This window comes from Zonotrichia albicollis, chromosome 5 (assembly GCF_047830755.1).
Source record: "Zonotrichia albicollis isolate bZonAlb1 chromosome 5, bZonAlb1.hap1, whole genome shotgun sequence".
Lineage (NCBI taxonomy): Eukaryota > Metazoa > Chordata > Aves > Passeriformes > Passerellidae > Zonotrichia > Zonotrichia albicollis.
Window position 1 is genome coordinate 22,683,166 of NC_133823.1, and position 25,268 is coordinate 22,708,433.

The following is a 25,268-nucleotide window of genomic DNA, read 5'->3' on the forward strand; positions in this document are numbered from 1 at the left end:
CAGCCATACCTCTGTCATTGTGTACATAAAAGTAATGGCGCATGGTCACCACAGGATTGTTACTGCTGCAGTAGTTGTGGTGCTGACTTGAACCAAATATTTCTTTTTTTTTTTTACGTTATTAATTGTTCCTCTGAGGGACAACAGAGAACTCAGTCTGAGCAAAGTGTCTTATTCCACTTTCCTGGGGAAAAAAATAATTGGTTTACAGGTTCTGCTTTAGTTAAGTCTTTCCATATACAATGTTCTGTCATAAATGCTGTATCTTACTACACCTGCTTTTAAACAGGTGTATGAATCATGCATGTTTTAATGTTTTGATAAATTCTTTCAATATAATGCAACAGTGAAACATAAATGATTTTATAGAAGTCTGAGATGCCTTACTTTTCCAGCACTAATCCACTTTCCTGGGGAAAAAAATAATCGGTTTATTGCTTTTGCTTTAGTTAAGTCTTTCCATCTACAATGTTCTGTCATAAATGCTGTATCTTACTACACCTCCTTTTAAATGTTGTATGAATCATGCATGTTTTAATGTTTTGATAAATCCTTTCAATAAAATGCAAGAGTGAAACAAATTATTTTATAGCAAGTTTGAGATACCTTACTTTTCCAGCACTACTTACTAAGGAGGCTTAATTGTCATGCTAATCTAAACTTGACCTATGGTGTCACAAGCAGTCAATGCACAGACCAGGGAAAAAGAAAGAGTAATTTCAGGAAAAGAATCTTTACTACTCCATACAGAAGTTAATTATCCTATGAGCTACTGTTGTGTTACAGTAAATGGTACTAAAGGAGCTGTCCTTGTTTGTTCTGTTATTTTACCAGCAGTAAGAATGCCTCCATTGTACTAATGAGATTTGACAAATATTTAGAAGAACTTTGCTTTAGCAGTTTCTTCATAGAAAAAAGAAAAAAAAACCCAAACAAGCAAAACAAACCCAAAGTAACATCAAGCAACCAAATATTTTTTAAAGCTATTTATTGCAACTTTTAAAATTTCAGTGGTAAAAATACCCAGGTGCTATGGAGTAACTGAATGTTCATATCAGCTTTGAAAGGGCATCTCCAGTATACACAAACCAAGGTCAGTCCTTGTCACTGATTTCCTGGATGGGAAGCCTCAGGTGCAGAGGCTGGCGCAGACGCCTTAGGGATTCTTCTGCCTGCCAACGAGAGAGGGAGAGTTCATCCTTCTGCAGCCTCTGTTTTCTCCTCTTTCACACATGCACTGTCTTTCTTTTCTCAGAAGGCACTGGTCTTAGGCAAGGAACCAAACCCATCAAAGGGAGGATGCTGAACACTGACAGACCTGCTTGACTCATGCAAGTCTCCAGAGAGGAGCATGAACCCTGCCCATCAAACCACCCACCCACACCCCAAAGTATTATTTTACTGAAATGACAATTTAAAAATCCATACCCCCAAGCCACCAAAAAAGCATCAAACTCTATCATTGACACATGGCACATGAAATTACACCCTGAACTATCGGTTTTAAGCTGAAGTTAGAGGTAGTTTCCATTGTCTTTTATGAGATATTGAACACAGGGCTGTCAAGATGGGATGGAGGAGTAGTAATTGAGGAGTGAGAGATCTGCTACAACTATTTCATGAAGGCCACCAAATTCTTCCTGGGTGTACATACCACCTTTTCCATACAGTCACCCATATTCTGTAAATCTAAGTCTTTTACCTACAGAATAAAGGCTATGATGATTGGCCTACCACAGCAGTGCAGCAAACATACTGTGCCCAAAATAAATTCAGCTATTGTATTAAATGGCCAAAAATGCAACATTAATTAGAGTATGCAAAAAATAGAAGTCATGCTGATAAACTGATTTGTTTTAAATTAAATTCATGAAGGTCTCCCTTTCTGATGACCTACAGAAATAGTTTATACATCAAAGGCAAACACTGTATGATTAGCTGAGCAGCTGAAACTGGCCAAGAAGCAATACAGAGTTTTGACAGCAAGCCTTGAGGTCAATTTTCTGTTAGCTGAGAGTTTACTGAAGAAGTCTTAAGCCAGAAGCTGCATCATCATTGAAGGACTGCACTCAAATACCTCTGCTAGGTCGTCTTTGAGCTTGTTGTATCGTTCCACATTAAACCGCTGCTTTTTGGATTTGCGGTAGAAGTAGTGGAGGAACTGCCTGTCCTTAGCATGAGGGTAAATGTAGTCCTGGGGAAGGAAGGAGGACATGGATTTGTGGTTAGCAAGGAAACTGAGTAGAGGTCAGCAATTAGAAACTCAGCCTGTTTCAGAAGAGTTATCTTGCCCAGCACCTATGTATGTTTTGTAAAGAGGCTACATATGAAATTCTGCTCTTAGGGGAGACCATAAGGGCTTTTTAAACACATAGCAGGAGTCACTTCTATCATGTCTGAAGGGATTTTCAGTTATAATAAAGACACAGTGTGATCTTCGTGACTGGAGCCACCTCAGCTGATGGAAGCTACTTCCAAGGAGTCAGAGAAAATTCAGGAACTACTTCTTGAGGACTTACCTGAAAGTCTTAAGCAATGGCACAGGCAGCTGTTTTAAAAAGCCAAGTAGTAATCTCTATCTACACACAAAAAGTAGGAATGGCTTAGCTTTTCTTAAAAACCAGTCAGAAGGAGTAAAATTCAGATTCTGAACCAGCTCTTCATAAAAACAGATACATCTCCCCTTTTGGGAGAAGGAATCTAATTTCCCACATGGTCTATAGATCTACTGGTAAAATAGAAGAAAATACTGGTTACTCTTCCACATACTTCAAAAAAGAGTTTTGCATCATAGAAAGTTCAACATCAAGATGTCCACTTTGAGAGTAAAGTACAGAGCTAAAACAAGAAAAAGAAACATTTCTCAAAGTCTGAATGGGATTTCAGAACAAGTCTGTATTGTGAAGCTAAGTTAAGATCTGAATAAACCTTTTGCTTCTACACAATGCCTGCCTCATTTCAGCTGTCCTACATTTACCTCCATTCATTCTAAGTCATGGAAAAGTGGGCTGATTATGAAGAGTGGAGCAACAGCATTTTTTCAGGCACTATATATATTTCAGTATATTTCAGTAATGCAACTGCCAGAGTTCCAAACAGTTTGGTACCCTGCACTGTATATATATATATATATGTATATATATATACACACAAACTTCAGCAAAGAAAAACTACTGTTGGGTGATTTGCTGCTGTAAGGCAGCACTCACAAACTGGCACAGCACTATCAGTTGATCTTCCATTCTGCAGTGAGCAAGGTGCCATTTACTATGCAAAGTGATCTACAAACATTTTAAAGGAGAGACTTCTTTCCTCACCTTTCATTCCCTAGGTTATGAACTCTTACCAACAGTAGTAATGCTCAGCAGCTGGCCTACAGTTCATGTGCAGCAGTACCTGCTTGATTCTGCATGATGTAATGTTTGTATCCAGCTGCATTAGGGATCAAACAAGTCCCTGTCTGATGGCAGTGTCACTCACTGAGTTCTGGTTTCATCAGAGCTCAAACATTGTGATTCACAGACTCTGTTTTCCTCCTTTTCCATAACCCAGACATTCAGAAGACCAGGACTCACTCACCTGCTTGGTAAGAATGAAGTAGGCATAGAAAGCCATGGCACTGCCGTAGGTGATGAAGTACGTGACAGGCTCCATGATGTCCCACGAGTACACCCACCACGTGAGCCACGCCAGCGCTCCCCCCTGAGTTGACATCAGGGCTAGGCCAACCCATAAAAGCCTGGAGGTTTTTGCATCTGCACTGTCCATGATTCTGGCTTTCATCTGAAGAAAAGAAATGCAGAAACCTGTTCAAATAAACCTGAGTGCTCCTCTGATGAACAGCTCCTGAACTATGTTTTCACCCCCTGGGCCAAAACCTTTCTCAGGATCCCTTACCAACACCTCTTTCTGACTTACCCTGCTGAGAAAATAAATGCACTGAAGTCCAAGGGCAACCAGATCTTCTTGCCATTGTACACCAAGAATTCCTGCTATTAATCTCCCCTTTGCTCTACTAGGGATCTATGTCTGTTTGATCTCCATTTACCATTCCAGGCAGTGCTGGGTAACGGAGTCCTCTTGTCCCCTACCCTAAGCCATGGATGGCAACCCTACTACGCTGGTCTTTTGCTGTCATGGGTATTCAGAACTCATAAAGCAACAGGTGACTTTCAATGACATTTCAACAAATGGCCTTTCAATCTCAATACTAGCCATGTTCATGACCATTTTCTCCAGCTGTTGTGGTTTCTACCCCATTAAGGTCCACCACAGGAAAAAAAAAGAACTGAATTGAAAATAATTTGCATTCTACCTGAGTTGGCTTCATTTACATAAGAAACAGAACAGACACACCCTATCCAGTCATGCTGATTTTCTTCTGTCACAGGACTTACTTCTGATGAAAGGAAAAACTTTTGAGTTTAAAAAAAAGTATCCCGCTTTCCAACCTGTTCAAGAGGCAGCAGCTCTCCTTTCAGATGGTCCAGTTTCTGTAGCAATTCTCTCTCTTTCCTGATCTGGTGATCTTCTACATGTAGAGCCACAAACAGTCTGTGAACCAAGGATTTGATATCTTCCATTTCAGTAGCATGCTCACTACTCAGCTTATCTGAAAAGAAAATATTTGTCATATAAACCATTTCAAGAATACACCCTTCTTCATTCTCTCCCCAGCCCCAAAAGCAGGACCATCCAAAGGTAAAAAGACAAAATCAAAGAGAAACACCTTTCTCCCAGGTCTCAGTTTTCTGAGACTTCACTAAATGAAGTGAGATGATGATCAGTTATTAAGGATTGCTCTTACCTTTTACAGGAGGTGACACACTGTATGCTGTGTTGTTGATAACAAGCTTAAAGTCATTCATCAGTAAGACCTCCATTAACGTTGCATCAGAGACCTTGCTACCATCTGCAGAAGAAAGATATCAGTTCTAGATCACTTACCATGAGGAGCTTTAAACATCAGCAGATAACCCTGCAGAAAAGTGCAGGGTTACTAACAATGTTTGGAAGGAACTCTACTTTTAGAACTAGTAACAAATACTAAACAGTCAGGAGGAACACAGGGTGTGATTCTTGGTGCTGTACTGTGCAGGGAATGGAGGTGAAGTTTGATGCCCTGGAAAATCCTTTTCTAGTTCTTTTTTTTTTTAAATGCAGAAATATACATGAATGGTACCCCACAGATTTTACATGCAAAGTTACAGCTCCTACCAAAAAGGAGCTCTGGATTAATTAGCAGGAACTACTACTCATGTAACAGTGGCTGCCAGAAGCACACTGGGGTTTAGATGGCCCAAGAGCCCCCAGAGCCACACACCACTGCTGCTGGACATCACTGTGGCAAGAGGGTTTGAAAAGCCATGGAGCAGCTGCCCCACTGTAGCTGTTTGAGATGATTCTCCTTTTCTATACACAAAAAGGGCACCTTCCCCGGCCCTTGCCAAGGGCTAGGCAGCTTTACTCCCAAGATGAACAACCAAACAGGCTACAAAATGCCAAGATTTTTGTATGTAGATGTTTGTCACAGTGCTACTGCCTCAGCTCCTCCACCTGTCCTCACACATGCACTACAGAAAGGCTCCCCAGCCAATCTGCAATTATTTGTTCAACAGAACCCTGTCCTCAGGCCCCATCTGATGAGGCTTAGACTCCTGAACTCTGCAGGCAAACGCCCCAGCTGGCTCACCTGCCCACTCTGTGTGGGTAGCAAAGCAAACCCAGAAGCTGATCACTTTCAATCCAAAATTGTAATGTGCCTATCCACTCATGTCTTTTTTCTTTTCCACTGTAATAAAGCATCAAGGTTCATTTGCATGCACATTATTAAGGTGACATTTATAATTCTTTGTATAACATTTAAGAAAAAAAATGCTTTTCAAAAGAAGTATCAAGACAGGCTCTTTGTTCTAGATGTTCTGAATACACCAGTGATTTATTAACCTGTGCAATCTTGTATTAACTGAAAAGAAGTTTTGAGGCAAGGGAGGTATTTTATTTTAGAAAATTCCTCTCAGGCTTTAAGCAAAGGCCACTTTGTAGCCCTCTGTACCTAAACACGAGTGTTCCAACGTGGACAAAGGGTCATTTTTTTGTCTACAAAAGGTTTGCAGGATGAAAATCAAATCTACAGATAATGAAAGTGAGTCATCATACACAGCACTGATGACTTCAGTTAAGGTTAGGTTTCATTTAATGGTTAAATGACACAGAAGTGTGTCTGCACTAAATCAAGGCTTCATAATTTTTCCTTAATAATTAATGTTTAAGTTCAACTCTCAGTACTTGACCAATAGTTTCTCTTTACAGTATCTGTTTCCTAATGAATTAAACATCTCAGCAGTTCTATAACATTACAATTGCCTGACACTTGACAAATACAGAGCAGAGAATTATTCTGAGTCAGTGTTTTAATCTAAGTATTCCCAAACCAGAGGGAATGGGAGTGTGTTTAAAGAGATCAAATGAGGTGAAAACAACTGAAATTCATCTCCACTTTGGAATCTGCTGCCTGTCTATGCCAAAAATGCCAGACTTGAAGGTTTCTTACAGGAATTACCTCATGCTTCACAAGGGACCCATGTTTGCACTGAAGCAGGAATAGTTACCTTTTGCAGACACAGCAGAGAGGAAAGCAATCCAGCAGTGAATACCAAACTCTCCTGTCCTGGATGTCTGCACAACAGCAGTACCCAAAGGTTACTGCTGCCAGCACAAGTTCTACCCCACCCTACTAAGAAATCCTTTGTAGGGAAAAAAATTCTGTGTTAAGAGGAAGGCCAGCTGCTCACAACAATGATTTCCTACAGTGGCTTCTGAAGATAAAGAGTCTTTTAGGAAATTATCTTCAAGAGAATTTTCTATTTTTGCTCCCGAGCAGGCACTGTCAAAACAAAGCAAAACAAGACCAAAAAAACCCAACACCAAAGCTCCTGTGTACACAAAGCTCCTGAAGCTCATGTCCACACTGGGATCCACACAGATCACACCTCCATTGCTCCAGAGGATATCAGTAAATTGCTCTGTGGGATATTTTCCTGTTTTACTAAATGTGCCCACAAAGGAAAGTAAAGCAGCTTCTCTTAGGTCTGTGGCTTCCAGACCTTCTGGGAACATCCATCTATTTTCAGTTTCTTTAAAAGCCCCTGCAGCCCTCTGTAAGTATCAACCAGAAAGAAAAGAATGTTATGAATCCACCCAGCTATGAAACCAGACCAGCTTCCATTGAAACCACCCTTTATTCTGCTTATGTGTTACTTGGTATTAAATAAGTATTTCTGTAGAAATGTAGGTATCCCTATTTTTCTTTCTTTTGAGGGGTGTGAGTGGGGGAAGAGGATGAATAGATGCTTTTAATTAGCCAAATTCAAGTAGCTATTCTACCAGATTCAGAAAAAAACCCCTACATTCCAAATCTAGTTTTAAGATTGAATCCTTCTCTAGTACCAGGGCAGGGGTTGCAAGAGCACTGCCAAAATACAGATCAAGTTTTCTTGGAGATAAAATGGAGAATAAAGTTAATTCAATATTAGTTTTACCAAAAAGCAAACCAAAGAGACAAAATAGAAGAGAACAGTGAGTAAGGCTTGAGAAAATTATCTGAAGACTCAGGACAATGGGATTAACAGGATATTACAAGAAGGAAAGGCCACACCAATGCTAAAATACCAGTTATCCTTTGACCCTAGCAATCAGGTTCCTTTCAACCCAAGGGCCCTGAAATATCAGCCCAGCTGATACATGAAATCTCCTCAATGTCTTAAAAATCTGTCCTTTAATATTGCACACATTATCTGGTTGCTTAGTTCTTGAGTTTTTCATACATGTATTATAGTAAGGCCAATGGATTCTTTTAGCTCTTGGTAACACTGAAGAACTGGCAGACATCACATTCAATGGCCTGACAGGCTGTCTTTCAAGAATGATCATGGAGGACAAGGAAAGAAAGACTGAAAAAGGTAACAGAGGACACCACTGGGATAGGATAAAAGGAGAGTTCCAGTAATAGATCCAATTCTGTATTTTTAATCAGCAACAGTGCTAAACCTGATGGAGGACTGAACTTATGCTGCAGAAGAGAAGTACGGTCCATTTGAAACGGAATGCATTTACCTCAGGGAATAACAGAAGGACAAGATACCTGTTGCAAAGACTTCAGCTCTCTCAATTCCTTTATCTTCTCTTTGCACATCCTGCAGGAAAGCTCCTACAGTGGTCACTACTGGCTTGACAGTGAACTGACAGCGTTCACTTCTTGTGGGCAGGACAAGAGTTATCACAGGAAGACCATGTCTGTAATTAATAGTTACTTCTGGGAGGGGAAAAAAGAAAACTAAGTGAAAAAGTTGCATTGTAGATTGTAGCTTAATGTAAAACTGCTTTTAAAACACGGGATAAACAAGAAAAATTACACAAAACATTTCCAGATTTTAAAAAATTAATATAATATTTCTATTTCTGGAATATATATATAAAACCATGCACACAATGTGATCTCACAGACTCTCATAAAATAAATACGTCGTTGCCACCGACGGGAAGGGGAAAAGCTGCTGTGAAAGCTTACCATCAGATGGCACCAGCGAGCTGTAAGGTGCTCCTTCCCGGCCCCTCCAGGCTCCGGCGTGCCTCCAGAGCCCCACCTGCAGCACGGACACAAGGGAACTTGCCTTAGGATAGTCAGGATGCAAAGTGTACCTGGTTAAAGGCAGCACCCAGCCTGTCCCGGTGATCTGCTTCCGTGTGATCTGACATCAGAGGTGTCTGCCTGAAGAAAAACCCCTTACTTGGCAATTCTATATAGAAGGTGAAACCATCCTTATAGGAAGCATGATTTCTGCTAAAGGCATTACGGTATTGCCCATAGAAAAACTTTTTGTCTACTGTGGTTTAATCAAGGAAAAAGGAGTAGGGGAAAAAAAGAAAGGAAAAAATTTGCAATGTTTCTGAAGTGCTTCATGCAACTCTTGCAATAAAACCTCTCCTCTCCCCACACAACAGCCACTTGAAAAACCTCTACCTCATGGTGCCTAAAGGCAGAATTCCACAGGTTAACTTCCAACAGAGGGCATGGCTTCAGAGAAAACTCGCTGCTGAGTCATGGACAACAATCACAAATAAAATAAAGGGCCTGAGGTCACCACCTCTGCCCTGGGACAGCAATGACAGCAGGTTTTTGAACCTGCAGGGCTCAAAAGCCAAAGCTTGCCCCTTCCAGAGCCACTGGGGAGAACCATCAGTAGCCTTCAACACAGTCATACCAAAACACAGAAGACAAACTGCTCTGATTAAACCCAATACTCAAAGCTGTCTACCCAGGCTGTGGAAGGTGCAATGTCCTTTGCACCCACAGCTAATCCCCCTGCACAAGGAGAGGGACAATTTTATTGCAGCAATTCCACAGAGCAGATGTTACTGCTATAAACTAAGAGTAACAGGTAAAAGAAAGGAAATCACATCCCTGACCAAGCCGGGTACAAAAATCACACATGGGCGGGACCAAGGCCTGGGATTTGAAATATGAGAGCTGGGGAAGGTGGAAAACAACGTGGAGAGAGATGATAAGGATCGATTTTCCCCCGGTGAGCTTTATAGCTCATCTTTCTGAAGGCCAAAACATTTCAGTCTGCAAGATAATATTCTTTGACAAGGCAGGAAAACAAAACTGTAAATGCACAAGGCTCTGGCTACTCAATATGCCAAATGCTGCTCACCACATTCACATGATTTATTTGTTTTTAAAGAAATACGGCCTTGGCTGTCTGGATAGGGATATGCTATTAGGTTAAATAAAAAAGTAATCTATAAATGAATCTGTGTGTTTCAAAGATGCTGACACTGCCCTGACTTTTTACCTGGAACCAGTACTTTTTGGGATTTAAAGAGAGTAAGTAATTCTGAGTGTTTTCAATACTGAGAAATTTGTGTGTTGTAATCATCAGTGATCAAAGACAATGAGAAACCTAGACCAAACGGCACAATTACTTAAACACAGAAGTATTGCTCAGAGAAAGGCAGACAGCAGGAGCACGGGAATGCTGACAGCCCCCCAGAGCTAAGGATGCATCTGTTTCTTGTGCAGAGCAAGAGACTGTCACTGGAGCAGGCAGGACACAGCCCAGCCCACAAGTCCGCATCCCATTTGCAGGGGGCACCTGCACCCACAAAACATTTAGGAACACACAGCCTGGAGCAGGGAGACAGCCCTCAGAACAGGATCTGCTTTGGAACAGTGTGCAGGAAAACTCAACAAATTTGAACACAACAGCAACTCATTATCCCTTTATATCCCCATGGAGAAACAAGGAGCTAATTTTATTACAGACACTTAATGTGTAACTTTGCAACCAGTATCTAGATACTGATCATCCAACATGCTCCAGGCAATGAACTGCACCCTGCTTGTATCTGAAGGTTATCCAAATTCCCAACAAAAGGAATTAATTATATACTTTACTTATAGAAGAAACAATTCAACAATTAATGCAAAATAAATATATTAAAATATCAATTTAAAATACTTATTAAATCAAATTTATTGAAATAAGATCTTTACAGTAGTTCATTCTATTATTCTTTAGATTTGACATTACTATTCATCATCCACTGAAAGAATCTCTATATACTGGAGCTGTTTAGCTGTTTTGTTTTTTTTTTTTTTTTTAATTGTGTCTAAATGCAGAGTATCCCTTAAAATCACATGCAAAGAATAAGAAAAGTAAAAGCCATAGAGCCATGGAGTTGAAATCATTTCCAAATAATTAACTCTTTCATATTAGCTCTAGGTTGATGAATTGGGAAGCATGAAGGGCTGGGTTAACTTTATCCCTCTGTTTCCAGATTTAAATCTCCACTTTAAGGGAAGTTATTAAACCATTAGCTTGTGTTCTACAGCCAAATCATTGTGTTCCTTTTGAGAGGTGGAATGAGCCCTATCCTACCCCTGGAAAAGAAATGTTAGTCAGCAAGCATTGCAGCTACAAGACTTGAACTACGGGACAAAAACAGAGAGAGTGCCCTCACAGCAACATCAGCGAGAGCTGAAACAGGAACGTGTGCCCTGAATTAACTGCATCACAGCCTTGAGATACCCTAAGGAGCACAGCACACTGCTAACAACTCTTCTCTATGCCAGTGCGTGCCTCTGGGCTAATTCCTCTAACCCCACAAAGGCTAAACAAGCTATTCTACAGCTTTCTGCAATTTGCACACACATGTGGCAGGACATCTGGCTAAAACACCTCTGACACAACCCCACTTATGTTCAGGAGTCAAAGGCTGATGAACAGCATTTAGCTGTGAAACACTCCTTCTCCCTCAGCTATACCTAAAAAAAAAATTAAAAAAAAAATTAAAAAAAAAATATATATATAATGCAAAATACATGGGAGCAGAAGTTGGCCTCATCTCTTAACTCAGTCCAAGGCATGGACTCTCCTGGGAGTAAAAACTCTTAAGAATTTAAGGTATAGAGTGTTAATTGTGATAAAAATAATCCAATATATTCTGTTAAAAATACCAGTTGGTATACACCAGAAAATATATGTACAATGTAAAGACATACTTCCTCTGTTAAGGGCACCTCTGGTCTCTAACAGCAGAGAAGTTGCCACTGTTAAAAGAGTGGAAATTTCAACATTTTTCTGGTGATTTACAGCAAGGTTTTAGGGACTAATGCAGCATTATAACTGAGCTGGAAAACCAGGCAGCCAGACATGACAAGTGGGAGAGACTGGAATAAAAATACTGTATTTGTCACTTTTGAGAGTGGCAAATGACTGAACCTCCCTACACTGCAGTTTCTGGAGCTAGCAGTTCCAAATAATCTACCTCTTATGATTTTGAGTGATTGTTCCCACAAACTTAAAACTCAAATTCACTTGTGACAAGTTATGTCTAATAAATTGGTCTCATTACCAGTATATGAGGTGACATGAATGCCTCTGATCTTGCTCAGCACTACATATGCAAATAGTAACCTCATCAGGAACCATAACTTCTGTTCTGTAGAACATTATAATGTGGGTGGGAAGAGAGAGAGAATAGAAATAAAATATTTTTCACACAAGAAAGTCACCTTGAATATGGAATTCTACAAAAAGATGTTGTAAGGACACTTTCTGAGAACACTTTCTGAATTATTGTTTACTTAATTTTGACTTACCATACCAAAATATTATAATAAATCTTTTTCATTGTATTATTCAAGTTATGTTGAATCAAAATGCAGTTAGCCAGGAATCGTATCTTTGAAATTTTTGTCCTTGCTTATATGCGTCTTGGAAGATATGGTAGCTTTTGTTTGTGATTTCAACAGCAATAAAAAATGTAATACTCCTTCAACATTTGAGTCCCCAGTAATTTGCATTTATTAGAGAAAGCAACCAAAAAAGAGTCAGCTCAGCTGTGTCTGCTCTCTTCCTGAAGGGACATGCAATACTACAAAGTTAAATACTATATTCCTTCAGTGTGAGATCCTTTTGAGACTGCCTCAAGTCAAACTCATGGGTAGTCTTCACAAAAAATAATGCAGAGTGTTATGTGAATGGTCTCCCACATTTCATTCCTTCTCTCTGAGGCAATGATAAGAATCTGATATGGAAAAGCCCAATAATAAAATGCCCTACTCCACAAAGCACAATCATTTTACCCTTACTTACACTGCAGCAAAACAGATTCTAAATAAAACACATCTTGCAGTGTGCTTTTCCATAGTGATGTAGAGCTACAGGCAGAAGAGGAGAGCTCAGTTATCTCCTGGAGTCCTTGTCCAACACCTGGTACAGCTCCCTCACACAGCTACTGAAGAGGACTGCAGGAAAGGAGCAGGAAGAGACAATTCATGGGGGAAACTAGTAGTTGCCATCCCTAAGAATGAATTTTGGGGCCTTCTATTTCCCTGAGTGTCACCAGACAAGCCAACATTCTCAGAATCCATCGCTGTCCTCGCATGCTGAACTCACCCAGATTGTGAAGCAGAGAGCAGGACAAGTCACCTCCCTGGATGCCGCCTGCTTACAAGGGCAGGAGAAACATGAGGGCAGATATGTGTTAGCCACCATTCAGTGAAGGCATGTGCTATAAATAGTTATGTATATTTTCCATAGTGACTTACATCTTTTTCTGACAAACACACTTAGAAGCTCCCTGCAGATGAATGATGTCGGCTCCCATCTGATTCTTTGAGGGAAACCAACCAAGATTAATTAATTATGGACTAACAATCTGTAGTTTCAGAATAATTTACAGACATTTCAGAATGGTTTAAAACCAAGGAAAGGAGGAAAAAAAGCAAGTGCAGCCACAGTCTACTGAGCTTGCAGATCATGCACAACCAAGCTAACCAAAAATGAATCACTGTTCTGATCAAGTTTACAAGAAGTACACATAAGGTATTTCCCTTTTCAAAATGAGTAACTAAGGCCATTTTGGAGATATCTGCTATTAAATTTCTGTGCTGATTTTGTAAGCAATCCTACATGATCAGGAAAATAGGAGATATGGAGCCCTAACAACCACCTACAATCATCTTGAATGTGCCCATTTGAGATACAGACGATTTCTCTCTTATTAACTTTTCATTTGTCTCTTCTTTCACTCAAAGGGTTGTCATTGTTTCTTTGCTGGTCCCAGAACTGATTTAGATGATCACGCAACAACAGCCTCAATGAAAACAGCAGCTTCACAGCACATCACTCAGATTTAGCCATCACTCAGATTTCTGGAAGCCTAGATTAAATTAAACAAACAAAATACTTGCAACAGACTCATCACTCATTCTGTCAAAACATCCCTGTACCAATACACCAGTTTCAGCCAGGGAAGATACTTTTTACACCTGGGAGTATTTCCCCTTCCCAGGACAAAAAAACCAAAAAGATTTTTTTTTATGTTCCTGAGAGACAGCTTTCCTGTCTGAAATGGGCCATGCAGTGAATAATACCTTTTTGCCAGCTGTTCCACAGGACTACACTGCAACATTTATATTTCAATCCTTTCAGTGCAGCTAATTCAAGATCTGCAATATTTTTAACTTCTTCTTCAGTGCAAATCAACTTTAAAAGAAGTAGCCAGCAGGTCTCTTCCAGCAAAGCAGTAGCTTCAACACGAGTATGTATGTTCCAGTGATCTTGAAGCAGCAAGAGCAATACAGGATTCATATGGCTTCTCCTCCAAACTCACTTGCCTTACAGCACTGTTAAAACCCAATAAAAGAGCCCAAGCCATCACAATTTTGGTTTCATGTGCCTGTTATTTTCTGTGCCTTTATCATCCCTGCTGATCTTTCATTTCCTGCCTCTGCTCAGATTCCAAGAACAGCTGCCACCAGTTTTAATCAGCCAAACATTACCAATGGCCAAAATGACAGCTATGATAAGAAGTACATTGAGGTAACTGGCCACCAAAAATCTCTTTTATGAAGGTCCAGCAGGTCAAACCCACCACTGGAGACTCTGGGCAGGTGTGCATCCTCCAGCTGCACTGCGCTCCCTCACTACTCCCCTTTGTGCCCTCTCACCCACTCCCTGCCTAAACTCTCCCTGCCCTCATGCACACCCCAATCCACTGGGTGCATGCACACTGGGGAGAGAATCCATTGTGCAACAGGGACAGAGGTCCCTCTTCTTGAGATGCATCTCACTGAGGTCATCTGACTCTGGTACACCAGGCACCTGCGGATGCAGAGCTCTACAGAAGCTCCAGGATGTGCATCCACATCCGTTTTACAAGCCACAAAAACAGATGCTGAGAAAACTGACATTTAAACCAGGCTGAAATTAAGCCTTGCCCTCTTTTAACCCAAAGTATCATTTCAGTAACTCCTCACTGCAAAGAAGCAACACCAGAAGGGCTGAGATGAGAAGGATGAACAGCAGCTGACAGCACCTGCAGTGCCTTCTGGGGACTACTCTGAAGGTACAGACATTCCCCCTTTTCAAAACAAGCTGATCTCCAAACCAGTGTAAAAACAGACCTAAAACCAAGACAGCTGTGCAGGCCAAGTATATTTTTAGAAGCAACACCATTGTGTCTTATTATTTTATCAAAACTTTTTCTTCTCTTTCTACAAAGAAAAGCAAATCTTCAATCTCTTCTGAGTCTAAAGTTTTACATTATTGGAAATATTGCATCTTCATCCGGTTTCAATGAAGTCTGCTTGTCTGAAGCTGCTGTTCTTCCCAATCTACTTATTTTCAGAGGGAAAGATGGAATGCAACACGTAAAAGGTAGTTTGCAAATCAGACAGGGCTAAGAATTTGAGAGGGAGGGATTATAGAATGAAAATATATTTGTGCTTTATCAAAAGCAAAAACAAGCCTACATACAAGAGCTGTACCATCTGTTCCCCAAAACAGTCTAGGTAAAAAAATTAATGTGTCAGCACAGACAGGATTTTTAATTTGTCCCACAGAACAGATCTTTGCTCTTGTGTTGTGCCTTTTGGGAAGGCATGCTGATCTCGGAAATGCTGGGAAAGTTTCAGAGTAACAAGAGTGACTTTGTTTTCAGAAATAGACTTATATTTTATTAGATAGGAAAATGGGCTTGCTGCACATTTTCTTACAAAGGTCTTAGAAAGACTGTATCTTAATGTACACAGCTGCTTTCATGTTTCTTCGAAAGAAAAAATTTCTCAAACTCTTCTCTAGGAATAACATTAATTTTTCAAATTGCCAGGCAAGGAAAACCTTGTTTAAATTTCAGCTGAAATAAGATAACAAGAGACACAAGGATGCAAAGCCAGATGAATACACTTACATGTTTATCAAAGTTACAGCCAAGTTTTCCTTTTCTCCCACAGAACTCTTCAGATTGAAAGCATTGAGCAGGTTGTAGTACACAGGAAAAAGATGATGTAACTCAGAAAATGGAACTGCTTATCAACATTTTCATTTATAATGGACATTTCTATTTACAACATAAACAACCTTGTTCCTCCTCCCCACAACTCAACAGAATTGGGTTTTCATATACCTACAAGGATGTACTTCTCTTTCAGGAGCATTCTTTCCCCAGGCTTTTCTTTACTCAACTGCAAATTTCAAAAGCCTTAAGGACTTTATGGCTTGGCTAATAAAGAAGAGACTGCTTGGAAAGTCTGACTGACTCAAGGCTTAGAATTAGTATGTGATAGATGTGAGTGAAAAGTCAGTGAGAATTACCAGCAGTGATGGATTTCACCCAGATTTTCAGCAAGCTTTCTAGCAGGTAACACACTCCAGAATTGCTCCACTGAACAGATCTTGGAAAGGGAACCAGCTGAGCAGTTGCTGAAATGCTCCAGGCAAGGAAAGATCTCCCTCTGTTCAACTGCATCACCTCTTTTCTTCCACTCCCTGAAAACTTAACAGCACTATTCTGTAAAACAGCAGAGAAACTTTGCTATCTTGAAGAGCATTTCCCACAGCTAGCAATTTCTCCTGCCCAAACACCATCACTCCAAAGGCAGAACTTTTTCTGGCAATGCAGACTGTTAATTATTATTTGGAGGGAGAGGAAAATGTTAGGGATCAAATCTAAGACAACAGAGGACAGTAACAGTCCATGTGTAGCTTAGTCACACCTAGATTTGCTCTAAATTATACTGGGACTATCAGTTGTTGCATTATTACAGAGGTCTCTCCTCCTTCTGCTGCCACAATAATTCCAGAAATGTGCTGTCTACATCATATATTGATGGTTTTAGAAACCATCATCTTTTTTTTTTCTTTAAAGGTCTGCAATAAGACTAGTCCAAACACTTAAGAACTCATGTTTTTTGCAGGCTGCTGTAAACAGGTACCTTTCCAAAGAGAAAACACATATTTCTTCTGATTTCTTATCTAAAAAACAACAAAAAAAGAAAAAGTAGGAGCAGAAGAGCAAAACAACCAACAGACTAGATCAAATTAAATCTTCTTTCTCTCTTAGTAGCTAGCATTAGGATGTGGATATAGTGATCTGTATCCTTTATAACAGATAGTTATGAAGCAATTCCAAAATGGAACTTAGTTTATATTCCAGCTTTATATGCTGCTGCACTCCTGTGGATGCTCAAATTATCTGCAGGGAGTACAGAACACAGTTTTTACCCTTGTTAGAAAGTAACCAAGAAAACAAAGGCACAAGATCTGAAGTAAACAGAGAATCATAATACTTTCCGTTTGGTAGTTTCTAATGAATTATGTTTTTTAAAAGTGTCTAGGGCAGACACTGTAAGAACAACCACAGTGAGCAACCAAGTGCAAACTTAACATCACAACTTCATAGAAACTTTAACAGGTGGTGTCAGAAACCACAGGGAAACAGCAGAAACATAAATAAAAAAATCAGACAAAACCAAAGGAAGTAGACGTTTCTAAGGAATAAGATCAAAGGGGCAACTACAAACTCACCAGTTTCAAGAGCTTCCAGCCTTCATGCACACTTTGCAGAGCAGTTACAACAAACTGGGTTTAGCAAGACCAACACTTTACAGAAGACAACTTCATTCAAAGTCCTTATCAGAAATCTCCATTAACGGTTTTAAAACCACGAAACTTATCTAGCAGGCAAGCTTAAAACCATCTATTTGTTTTCTTGAAAGAGAGCTCTCCTGGGAGAAGTAGCTTCAAGAGCACTCCTGACAGAAAAGTTGCCACAGCAGAGGAATCTAGAAAATCCAACCACTCTGGCATGAAACACAAACGTGCTGCCAAGAGTGCAGAGGCCTCGCTAGCCCAATATTCAGCAAAGGTCCCAATGGGCATGTATGTTCCTGGTGCTTCATGACTTGTGTCTAAGCACCCATCACTCCCAAGTACTTGTGGACAGAGGTCTCAACACTGTCATTCCCAAAGAGACACACCAAAATGTTGTCAGATGTCAAAATTGAAACATTTTTGCTTTATTTTTTAATTTTCTTTAATTATTTCATTTTTAAATTTTCTTTAATTTTGGAAATCTATGTTCTCCCACTACCATTTAAGAAGTTTTTAAATCTAAAACTGTCAAATGACTGTGGCTTTGGTGATACTACTCACTTCTGTGTTTCAGCTGTTGGCATCAATGTTTTAAAACCATAATTTAGCTGAACCAGTGACTGAGTGAACTCATTTGCAACACCAAATCCATCATAAACAGATTTTCACCTTCTTCCTGCAGGAGTAAAAGCATAAAGCATAGACAGCAATGAAACTTTGAAATCAACGACCAATACTGGTTGTGATACACTAAGCTATTGTTCTGACCTTCAGTTTTACTCTGTACAACATGCTTGCACATTTATCCCTTTCAACAGAGCAGGCAAAGCAAACAAAAACGAAGTTTTCCTGTAGAGATTTCTAGTGCTTTTTTCTAAAGTTTACTATCACAAGAAAAACAAGCACAAGCAGTACAGGAGGATGAAAGGCTCTGTGTGCCCCGGATGGACCAGAACCTGCGTTCCGATGTGCCCGCTGTGCCTCCCAAGGGGGAAGTGAGCAAAACTGCATGGGAGCTGCTCCCTTTCCACCCAGATCCTTTGAACTCCAGCCAATTAAGAGCTGCTCTATTTCCTCTTCCTCTATTACTGCATTCAGGACAGGGCAAGAATCTGGATCTTCTGAATGCAAGGTTTACCATATGTTACTACAGCAAACAAGAATTCGATGCCACACAGAGCAGGCAGGCAGTGGCCCAAAGCTGTTGCTGTTTTTCTCCTCAAGCCTATACTACCACCAATATATATATTGGATGCAGTCATCTTGTCTTCCAACACAAGCAGATTGCTGTAACAGTGACTGTAAGGCAGAACCTCTTACCCAGCTCCACCTCTGGGATACATTTAAATAAAGGTGCCTCAGAAATGTCTCCTGTTTGTAGGTACCTGCAGACTACAGAAAGCTACTTAGACTGGTAATCTTCAGGCTTCTGTTGTAAAATATGTCTTTTTCACTCTGGAAACAATTCTTGTAGTGTCTTTAAAGAAAGCTCAAAACTTTCCAGTTTTCCAGCATTCCGAATTCCAGACTCACTAATGTTACATTGGGAGACTAACACACCTAACTCACAGTACCCTCTCCATACTCACCTGCCCCAAAATCTTTTGAATACAACCTTACAATGGGGTTCAAATACAGCCTTCACTATCCTCATGCCTCTTTCACAATGGCCACTTTACGGGACATATAATTTACATTCTCTGTTTCCAGATGGTGGAACTTATTTTTTACATCCTATAATTTTCTTTTACTTTTTTTAAAACTGGGTTTGGTAGCTTACTGGAAAACCTTGCACGTGTTACTGCACCTCAAAGATGGAAATAATGACACTTAACCTTCTGCTCACCTTTACATATTATATGGGAAAAGGATTCCATTTCAGCAAGGACACAGTTTCCTACCACAGACCTCTCCATTAATCAGCAAAGTAACTGGTATTGTTTGGGTAATCTGTATATCTTACCAGTAACTGTATTTTGCTCTAGACACTAAGGATACTAAACCATAAACACTGGCAGGTAAGAGCTCTTACATGGCCACACCAAGCATGTGGCATCACTGCCTTCAGTTTATTTTGTGCCATCCTGTTTACAGATTCAAGACATACATTTTAGGAGTTGTTGGTAATTGGTATGCTGGGAGCCCAGTTAGGCCTTACTTGTTCCCACCTCCATTTTGTCAAACTTCAGAATTTGAAATGGATTATTGCACCTTTCACAGCGTCAGAGATACTCCTTCACAAAAAGGAGAAAGACAGCTTTCAAGTCAATTTTACAAGGACATCTGGCTTCAAGAATATAAATTAAAGATGAAATACAACAGACACAACAGCAAAAGGTTTCACACCATGAAAACATAAGGACTGCTAAAGAATCCCTTGCAATCAGAAAGAAAACACTTTTTCTTACAGTCAAGCTGACCTGCCATCTCATACCTCTGTTACATTATGTGTGATTACCCATTTCCTTACAAAACTGTCCAGCAGTCAGAGCTCAACTTTTGTCAAACAGTGAATAGCTGAATTTCTGTTTTCAAATACCAAGCTGTCAGCTACAGGCAATTTCCAAGCTAATCAGTAAAATGTCTTTAGCACCATAATTTAAAAATAAACCCTCACTTTTGTTTCATAATTAATGTCCTGCAAGTAAAAGCAGTGCAATCACCTGTACATGAAGAGAATCAGAAGTAAACCATTTACTCTCTTCAAAGAACTTAACGACTCAATTATTTTTCCAAGGCAAGGCAGGCAAAGTCTAAAGCTCAGTGTTATCTCTAGAAGATTAAAGTAACAAATCAAAGAATACTTATTCTTCATCATTCTTTATAATCATTATCCAGAGCTTCATGTTCATTGTTAAAGGTGAATGACAGGCCACATTGCAGAGACTCATGCTCCTGTTCTGCCTAGTGCCAAGATAAGCCAATCCAAACCCTGAGCTATGGGAAAATTATATCAGAGGCACTTCTACAGCTATTTCATACCTATATATATAGGGAGATCTACATCTATCTCTATATAAATAAACATATATATATAGCCTTCCTGTCCATAGTTTAAATTAGAAAAGCCTGAAAACCAGGTGGATTTTGGTCAGTGAACTCCCCAGTTCACTTCAGAATTCTCTTTCGGTAAGGAACAAAAATATTCTTTTGGCCTGATTCAACTTGATCTATTTCTGTTTTGCTGCTAAACCATGCTTGTTATTTTCAGAACATTAACATTTGCATTGCATCCTCACTATCTGGAATCTGTAACTCCTGGAAATGTGGCATCCAGTTTTCCAAAAGTAGCACAGCATTACTCTTACCAACCAGGAATACATACACAGACATTGTGGCTACATTCATGGATCTCCCAAAGGGCTCTAGTACCCTAAAGATTACATTTTTTCTTTAAAGGAGGTCACTTACACACTTACCGGGGTGCTGAACAACTGCATATTGGGAGATATTCGTCACATATCCCACCACTCATCCAAATCCATCTGACCATGATCATCAAAACACTAAATTGACAAAAGGAAGAAAACAATCTCAACCCTTGGAGCTCCTGAACCTGCAAACAAATTTCCACTCAGTCCTGAGAGATGGCAGGCACACAGGCAGTCCTTGCATTACCAACTGGGGACCCACTGGCACTTCCCACCCTCAGCTCAACATGGCATATCCTGTGGGCACGGGTGACTAGGGGAGTACCTGCAGAGAAACAGCCTTGTTAGGTCTGGGAGCCATCTGACTTGGATGGCTTGTCCTGTGCAACCTGTACTCACACCATTACAGGCTACCTGAACAGAAACACCAAGAAAAGCTGTTAAGGGATCTTTTAGCTCTGCATCGGTTTTGCACATACCTTAAATTTACACAGGACAGAGAGTTCCCACCAGGCAAGACTCACCTTTTCTGGTGTTCCAGAGCAATTCAGCCCAAAACAAAGCGACACTTCAGTGAGGGCATGGTAGACAGAGAAGGGAAGAGAGTTGCTGTAGCTATAAAATGGCTCAAGCCTTCACAACATGTTACAGATCTAAAGGTACAAAGTTGAGGTACATTGTTCCAGCAATGGTGTTTGGATTTTCTGTACTGTTTAAGTCTATCACAGGGAGTTCAGCAGGGCAAACATGACCAGCATCACAACCTACAACACCACAGCTTGCTGCCTTTCTCTCCACAGCCCCTTCTGTACCTTAGCCTTGCCTCCACACCATTCCTGTAGTGACACCTCCCGCTCACTCTCAATTTGCATTTTAATAACCCAGAGAGCCCACCTATATTTTGCTATCACCTAAATTTTACAGGTACTCTGTATAGCCTGGATTTACTCTAACAGTGCCTGGGATGTCAATAAAAATAAATTGCAAATTGTGGGGTTAGTTTCTTTGTTTCTAGACTTAACATTTGACTCTTAAGAGCAATCCAAGGTGGGCAGACTCTCTGAAATAAGGGTAAGCAACCTTTCTGCTAGAGCTCTGCAGGGCAGGATGGACAGATGCCTGGGGCAGGAAAAGAAAGGCTTCAAGGAAGCTGTTGGGAGCATTGCTGCCAATCATCAGTAGTCCTGCAACTCTCAGTTCACCTGGTGGTGCTCACAAACATAATTCCATCTCTCCACACTCTGTCAGAATACTTTTATCCCAGATGAGACCATTTCCACATCATGTTCCTATTATCACGATCATGAAAGCCAAGCAGGTAAGTACAACAGTACCACTTTACTTTCTTAATCTAAAAAGTAGACCCATGTTTAAGAAACCAGAGAGGAAACAGCTGATCTCAACTGCTGTGTTTACAGTTGTTGGTACTTACTCAATTTTATTATTAACATGACAATCTCTTTTGAAAACTTTAAAAAATGAGATTCAACCTGCAGACCACGGGGTGAGGCAGTTAAGCTGTACCAATTCACCCACCACCATGTATTTTTTATAATACATGTTGTAAGTAATTAGTCTACTTACTTTTTCTTTCTCCAAAGAAAAATACCATGAAAAGGAATACCCAGATAACAGATTTGGACATATCAAAATTCTTTAAAAACCACAAATGCATTTTGCATATTATGCATTTCTCAGAAATGATACAGAATGCAAATGGTACAGTAATTTCTTAAGTGAAATGCTTCAGCCCAGAAGCTGCCTGCCACTTCTCTGATTGCTATTTCTTTGTCGCAATCAGGCAAGTTGTTTTGACAGTTTCACTTCTGTGTTGACTATAAATCTGTGAACATTTCATGGATGACTGAACTGGAACAACTATCAACAATATCCATCAGCTTGGAGCATGAAGATTTAGCCATGGTCCGATAGCTAACTGCAAACCTGTATGAGTCAAAGTGCTGAAAACCTGTATTTATTTTCCACTCTGTAATTCATTTGGATTTTATAAAGTAACTGTAAACTACCTGACTAAATTAACAATGTACTTCATGAGCTGCATTTAAACAAAAAGGAAACAGCTCAAATGTAGAAAAGAGGAAGGAAGAGCTTTCTGAAAACTAAACTGGAACAAGAGCAAAAACTCTTACAGGTCTCCATGGAGCGCTGCTTCCTTACACCAAACCATTAGCTTTAGTTCATGTTGCTGCTTAGCTCCTCTCATGGAAAAAGTCACGCTCCTGTCTCCGTACAGGCGATGCCTGAGGAGCAGCTGCTCTGGTAGCTCCTGCACTTCCAGCCTGTGACAGAGAGCAGCTGATTGACACCTGCCAAGGAATGACAAAGGAGTGCCCTAAGACAACCCTCTGCAGCTCCTCACTCCACATTCTCTGAAAGATGCCTCTGCTTGAACAGCCTGACCCTACGTGGCAATCACAGCTGGCACCTGAAACATGAGATGGAACGAGCACCTGGCATCTTGGTCCTTCCCACTGCTTTATTTGCAACTGCTGGGTGTTCAGGCACAGAGAGCAAAGAGCACCTCTGCACAGAACATGACAAGTGCCAGTATCTGCAGCTCAACAACACAGCAGCGAGCCTGCCAAAAGATGTTTTAGAAAAAACTGCTCAGCAGAACAGGGGAAGGTTGGAGGCAGGAAATATATTCTTATCTTTACAGAACTTCCAGCTAATTTGATTGTACGTCTCCTCTTCACAGTATAATTGACTGTCTCTGAATCTCAGACAAGTGCTGCAGGCAGGGAAGAACAATTAACTTCTTTACAGGCTTTGAAAAACCAACACAGTTTAAATAATTTAAGCTACTTAAAGGTAACAGAGAAAACTGAAGGTAGAGGAAAGAACAAATCCGGTTTGTCTGAGTGTCATCTCTGCATCACATGTGAAAGAGTGCTGTGTGCTTCCCTGTCTTAAGGCTCAGCATAAAAAAACCCCTACCAAGACAAACAATCACATTTTAAACTATCCACATACAACTTTTGAATTTTAAATCTTTGATGTCCAAATCCATTTCTTTTGTAAGTGCATATTTTTGTTGACTTTTTTTTTTTATCAAGGGCTCCGGGTTTTTTCTGAAGTGTTGTCAAAATATCTGCTGCCTGTATTTTGAGGGCATAGCAGATCAGCTATGAAGAAACAAGAACCACATCAAAACCAAGAACTGCTCTTAAACCCTCTGAATGGCCCAACAACAGTCCAGCTAGCTCAACAACCTCCCAAAATCCCTCAGGGGTACCCAAGGAAGAATGAGAACAAGGAAAGAATATTTTCACTCGCTTTCACAGCCCATTTTACAGGTTTCCACTCAGAAAGAGCAAAATGCAAATACCTTTAAAGTGGCTATCACAAAATGCAGCATCTTGACATCCCTGCTCTGACATCCCCACTCTGATTCTGCTTGGTCTCACAACTATCACTGCAAAGACCACATGTACTGAAGACATTCAGCAACTTGCATTTAGGAGATCTAATTTCATAGGCTTCAGCTATTTTGTCAAACACAGAAAACAGCTGCAACAAACAGAAACAACAAATGCAGCACAGAGGGGCTGCACACACTGAAGCCAGCTCTGCTCCACACTCTGGCCTGCTTCAGGCAGACTCCTGTCATTCCTGCAGGCTTCAGGGACAATAAACAGCAGAAAATGCAACCGGCACATCCTCAAAGAAGAACACCAAGGAAGAGCAGGAAAAGTCTGTGAAAGAGTCCCTGGCAAGGAGGAGAAGCTGTCATCTGCAGCTTGCTGTCTCCTGCAACCACCACCTTAGCATCACAATTGCCTGGCAGTTTTGTCAAAATCCTAAGGAAATGCTACAGACCTAATATCCTCAGCTGACCCAGAAAGCTTTTGGAGCAGATCCAGCAGCAGCTGCACTGCTGAGTCTTCTGTTCATCTCAGGGAGACACCAAGATGCCCACACTGTGAGGGAGAAGGAAGGATCAGCATTACCAGTGAGGTCACTACTTTGCTCACTGGTGCACAAGTTACAAATGAGAGATCTCGAGAATGTTACCTATGTTACTTCTAAGTAACTTAGATTATTTAAACAGTGATGGTTTTTCAAAGCCCTTAAAGAAGTAATTGTTCTTCCCTGCCTGCAGCAGTTGTCTGAGGATCACAGACAGAGATGCTCAATTATACTGTGAGGAAGAGACTTATAATCAAATTAGCTGGAAGGGCTTTAAAAGATAATCACTCATGAATGAAGTGATGAATTAGTGAAATCGTGTTAGACTAGTCTGTACAAAGAGGATTGAGCTCATTTGACATATTTGTTCGCTTTCATTCACAATAAGCTCATTAAATAAAGTTTAGTTTGTAGAGTATATTGTCCTGTAAATTTGAGAGATTGAAAAGGATTGTGACACTCCTTCCCCCAGCTGTGTGTTCAAGGATGAGAAGAGAGTGAGGAGTTTGTCAGGTTTACATAC

The 25,268-nt window shown here is 40.3% G+C and overlaps 1 protein-coding gene across 2 annotated transcripts in view; it reads right to left on the reverse strand.

Annotated features, from left to right (window-relative positions):
* Nucleotides 1–44: 44 nt before the first annotated feature.
* Nucleotides 45–25,268, reverse strand: part of MCUB (mitochondrial calcium uniporter dominant negative subunit beta) — a 42,857-nt gene continuing 17,633 nt past the window's right edge. For both annotated transcript variants that reach the window (XM_005484681.4, XM_074541037.1), the window contains exons 2-8: nt 8,570–8,645; nt 8,144–8,314; nt 4,808–4,912; nt 4,452–4,612; nt 3,580–3,783; nt 2,078–2,194; nt 45–1,172 (exon numbers count right to left, since the gene is read on the reverse strand). In XM_005484681.4, coding sequence (XP_005484738.2) covers nt 1,095–1,172; nt 2,078–2,194; nt 3,580–3,783; nt 4,452–4,612; nt 4,808–4,912; nt 8,144–8,314; nt 8,570–8,645 — 912 coding nt within the window. In that variant the 3' untranslated portion in view covers nt 45–1,094. The remainder of the gene's footprint in view (nt 1,173–2,077; nt 2,195–3,579; nt 3,784–4,451; nt 4,613–4,807; nt 4,913–8,143; nt 8,315–8,569; nt 8,646–25,268) is intronic.